This window comes from Argentina anserina, chromosome 2, assembly GCF_933775445.1.
Source record: "Argentina anserina chromosome 2, drPotAnse1.1, whole genome shotgun sequence".
NCBI lineage: Eukaryota > Viridiplantae > Streptophyta > Magnoliopsida > Rosales > Rosaceae > Argentina > Argentina anserina.
The window spans coordinates 20,009,316-20,014,332 of record NC_065873.1 but is presented as its reverse complement, the minus strand read 5'-3'; the positions used below and the strand labels follow the sequence as shown (position 1 = coordinate 20,014,332).

Here is a 5,017-nt window from a genome sequence, read left to right as displayed (position 1 = left end):
TAAGTTTCTTCTATTACTTGATTCTTTACTAGTTCCTATCTACTATACTTCATTCTTTAACATGCATAAATCTCATTATTTGCCTCTCTTTCTTTTGAAATCTGCTGCATTGAATGTACCAAACCACAAAATTTAAAGTTTAAAATGAAAGCAAAGCCACTCAAACCCAGGGACACATATAGCTAAACATATTCTGGCAAAGTTACCAAAGGTACCTTGACATCCCAGCAGGTTCACATTTGAGACAGAGAAGGTAAAGAGTAAACTAACAGTCTGAGTCTAAGGAAACAATGTCTCAATGGTACACATGTTATAAAAACAGTGATATATTACATATATAATTTAATAAATTAAATTATAAATAATTATAAAACAGAAACTAAACATGTAACTCTAATAACGAAGAACACGAAAAGTAATTCAACCAAAATACCTAACGATTGGTGATGGAAGAAGTAGTCGAGACGTGTGTGATACCACATTGTCCTTAAGACGTTTACGCCTCCTCTACAGGTGCAAGGATGCTTGGCGCTTGTCTCCCAGGATATAACGACTAAACGATTCTAGGAAGTTGCACTACTAACTAGAACCTTTAACGAACTCGAAAAGTACCTCTTTCTATCACCAGAGAAAAGCTAAGAATTTTGAGAGTGGGAGATGATTGTATTTCGAATGGGATGATTTTACAATAAAAGGATGGTGGCTATTTATACAGTGAGGATGTGCAATCAGCAATAAATAAGATGGCTGTTATAGAAATCAAAATATTCATATATTATAGTTACATATGTTACAAGGGCACTGATTTCAATTATGTTATAATTCTCCATAACACACAATAACTACAAAAGAAGAATTTGAAAAGTCAAAACCGAATTTTCGGAAATGCAAAAAAAATCTGCGTTCCGACACTCAATTCGGTGAGGCATTCGTGTCCGCAGGTCGCACGGGCATACACGAGTTTCCCTTGTGACCTGGGATTTGCACCCCTGCGCGTGCGCGAGAGGGTATAAAAAGGCTTACACACTTTACAATTCATACACAATGGATTCTATATAAAGTCATTTCAACACTTCTCTTTTCCAATGTGGGACAAACACATTTCCCTCATTCTAAGTAGCCATATTTGAGTGACAATTTCTTATTCACCCACAAACCAAATTACACAAACAAACATATGATTTTATAGCCCTCATTATGAAGAACTTAAATCCATGTTCATTTTTGATTAATTATAAGTTTAACTTAATTAAATTAATCAATTGAAATTTGGTTTTAAATGGTTTTTCTAACCATTTTCCAACAACACAGACCTACAAGTAATCTTCAATTTAGAACATCCATTAGTTGTTTGTCATGACATTCACAATTTTACCTAAACCATAACTAGGACCAAATGCACAAGTGAAGGTTGTAAGTCTTAGTTAAGCAACAGCTTCTCAGTTACCATCACTGCGAACAAACTCAAGAAGAAAACATACGTACAGGCAGACTGGAGCCACTAGGAAGTAGGAACTCATCATCCTGGTAGCGCAACAGAGTGAGAGCAAAATGATCTGGCCTCTCCTAAACCCAATAAACTCATGAACCCTGAACCCTAAATAACGAAACTGAAATTAACTATAGCCCAAGTGTGCTGGTTTGCACTGATCGAACTTGGCCGTGGCTGCCTCGGGTGATATTGGTATAGAGTTCAATTGATTAACACGAAAAAAGGCATCAAAAGTCATCACCAACAACCAACTAGCAATATATGAAATCGTAAACACGCAACACTGAGGAAAGAAGACCATCACATATTCACAGAAATCATAACATTCTCGACAGATCAAAGAACACAACGCAGCATCTTACAAAATATGTATAAAGAAAAAAAAAACTAATGATTCTCAAGGATCGAAGACTTTGTGTACTTGAGAAACTTGATAGACCAGAGGAAGATATGTTAACATCCTAGTAATGATGTCCGCGCTAGAGCCAAAACGTAGTCTAAGCAGCGGTGGTGTTTCATGAGGTGACCGGTCATGTACACAACGCCGTAAGTAACGATGCTCAGTGCCACAAATCCGTATATCATCATACCAATTTTACCCAGTGGGAACAACGCTTGGATCAGGCTAAAGCCAAGGCCCTTCAAGCCTGAAAGCAAGAGAGGACCATAGAAGTCAGGATCATCGCCTCTCTTCATCAGTTCGTGTCTTGGTTGGGGGGTTGTACGTCTAATAAAATGAGGCCTCTGGAGATCAAATAAGAAGGCAGGACAGAAAACGGAAACCTTCTTCCGGCCAACATATGGAAAACCAACCGACATATACATGGTCATATGGAAACCACATCCTAATATGATTTTGACTTCCTCTATGGGTCTTATTCCAACAGGGAAAATATATAAGTAGGAAACTTTCGATCACTAGCTTAAAGTTTGTCATACCCCGACAGGCAAACATACAACTAGGAAGCTTATGAAACACTAGCCTAAGGATCATTGCTATATACTCGTATGAGGCAAAAGATTTAACTTCCATATATTGATGAGAAAACTGTAATGATTCAACTAGACACACATTATGTACCGGAAAGAACCAGAGGATTATCCATCAAATCAAGTAATCAACTATGCATCAATGTACAGTAACAAGAGTTATAGTTTCCTTGTGACATTCACTCACAATTTACTCCTACACCATAACCAGGACAAACATTTGAGACAGAGCAAAACTCTGACTCTCAGCTAATCAGCACTCCTGAAAATAGTGAGCAAAGCAAGGAACAGGTTGATTATATCCAGATACAAAGAGACCGCAGCCCAAATGTACTCGTCGTAGGAGTAGCGCTTGATGAGATTGTCTGTGTCATACACAATGTATCCACAAAAGATGATCGCCGCCAAGCACCCGTATATCATCACAGAGAGCTTACCTAGAGGGAAGAAAATCTGCAACCAAAAAATCCATATCACCACCTCAAAAACCCGAACACATCGAATCCAAAATGTACAGCAAGTTAGGCCGTACGAGCCAAAGCATACCTGAATCAGACCAAACACAATGAGAACGAGCAAAGCGCCGGACAAGAACGGACCAAGAAAGTTGAAATCCTGGCCCCTCCTTGCAGCCCAAAATGTGTACAGAGTGAGAGCAATTACGACCACGGCGGTGAGTATCGCAGCCTCCAATATCACCTTCCCTGTTTCCAAATTCACCAAAATTGTAACAATACTTTACAATGTCATCCCTCAACTGTAAATTACACTCTACACAGTAACAGTCCTATTTACTCCACTAAATCATTTCAACCTGGACTTCAATTTAACAAAATTAAACACTTCCAACCTCAAATTAACACAAATGAGGTAAAGATCAAGAGCACCAACTAACCGCTGGTAAAAGCGCAAGTCAATCCGACGGTAAATGCAAGAGAGATGGTGAAAATCCCGAGCAGGATGAAATTGACCGGGTGCCTCTGGTAGTAATAGTACAGCGGACACAACACTGCAAAAAACCAAAATCAGAAACCCTAATTTCACAGCAAATCTCACAAATCAAACACCAGAAGAAAATCGATCGAGTTAGTTGGAGTACCGATGAAGGGAGTGATGATGAGGACGATGTAGAGAGCGAGGCCGGCGCCGGTGCTGACGAAGAAGTGGGCGATGGGGTGGTAGGAGACGACGACGGCGGCGACGGCGATGGTGGCGAGCAACTGGACGGCGATGATGGAGTAGATTTTGCGGATGAAGGACCAGCGGAGTTCGGGGCTCTCGAGCATCATGGGGTAGAGCGGCCGGGCTCCGGATTCCACGTCATCTTTCCGGAAGGGCTGGTTCCACATCTTCGGTTGGAGTGACGATCAAGAGTTGCCGGAATCTTTGGAGAGTTGGATTTTGTTGGTTGGAGAAAAATGAGGGAAGGGGAAACGAGAGAGTCGTGAGTATTTATCAAGTAAAGGGCGGTTTTTGGAGGCTTCGCGATGGGTCGGGTACACACGCGTGAGATTGAGGCGGTTTAGTGACACGTGCAGAAATGTTCTGGATAGGTATCGGGAAGGAAGTCGTTGAAGATGTGCGAAGGTCCTCGGCTGCTCGGCAATTTTTTATTTTATTTTAATTTTTATAGTTTTATTTTGGTAGGCCGAAAATAAATTTTTCTGGTTCTTTCTCATCAATTTTTTTGACCTGTTTGTAATTAGTCTGATTCCTCAGCCTACCTCTGTTTTTTTAAGTGGTATGTGAAGTGGAATTAAGTGATAAGGCTTATCATATCGTAATGATTATGAAAATATAGACATATTCAAGTTGCATTCCGCACGCTGGCCAAGCTGGAACTCATAGGCAGTCATATTCAATGGGGGGAGAATTTGAAATATGCTAGTGTTTGTTTGTTATTTCTATCTGGTTCCAATTTTTAAAAGAAACACATTTCGGTTGATTTTGAACATCTTTGTTTATTAGTAATGTTCAGTTATTTTGTAAGTGCATAAACACAAAATAGTCTGATCATTTAAATTTCGTTTTGTTATTTAGAGAAGGGAAATGATGGAAACTAACCCCTATATTCTCCAACTTCATTATTTCATGGTTATGTGCATTAGGGCTGGACTTTTTGACACCGAAAAAACCGAAACCGGCCATAACTGAACCGTATCGAAACCGAGAAACCGGAACCGAACGGAATCACCGCGTCGGTGTCGAAAACCAAACCAAACCAAGTAATTGGTGCCGGTTATCGGTTTCATGCTTTCAAAAAACCGGTGGAAACCGAACCGAACCGAGAATTGACATTTAAGGTTATAACTTGTATTTGATGAACATATGTAATCGATTGGGTGCTTATGTAAAACATAAATTTGGTAATAAATATATACATGTATAGATATGTGATTTTGTACAAGGTAATATATGATTTTGATTTTTGTATATGTACAATTATGCATGCAGAGATCTAATGTAATGTTTTTGGGTTTTGTCAACTAGCCCTCATGTTAAGACAAGTCTGAACATCCGGTGATGAAACTCATG

The 5,017-nt window shown here is 39.5% G+C and overlaps 1 protein-coding gene across 1 annotated transcript; it reads right to left on the bottom strand.

The window, feature by feature from the left end:
* Window positions 1-2,503: 2,503 nt before the first annotated feature.
* On the bottom strand, window positions 2,504-3,904 carry LOC126783317 (protein LIFEGUARD 4-like). Its single transcript, XM_050508770.1, has 4 exons — window positions 3,582-3,904; window positions 3,378-3,491; window positions 3,029-3,186; window positions 2,504-2,935 (listed from the first exon to the last, which is right to left on the bottom strand). Exons 1-4 carry the CDS (start codon window positions 3,829-3,831, stop codon window positions 2,732-2,734), a joined length of 726 nt encoding a protein of 241 aa, XP_050364727.1. The 5' UTR covers window positions 3,832-3,904; the 3' UTR covers window positions 2,504-2,731.
* Window positions 3,905-5,017: the final 1,113 nt, after the last annotated feature.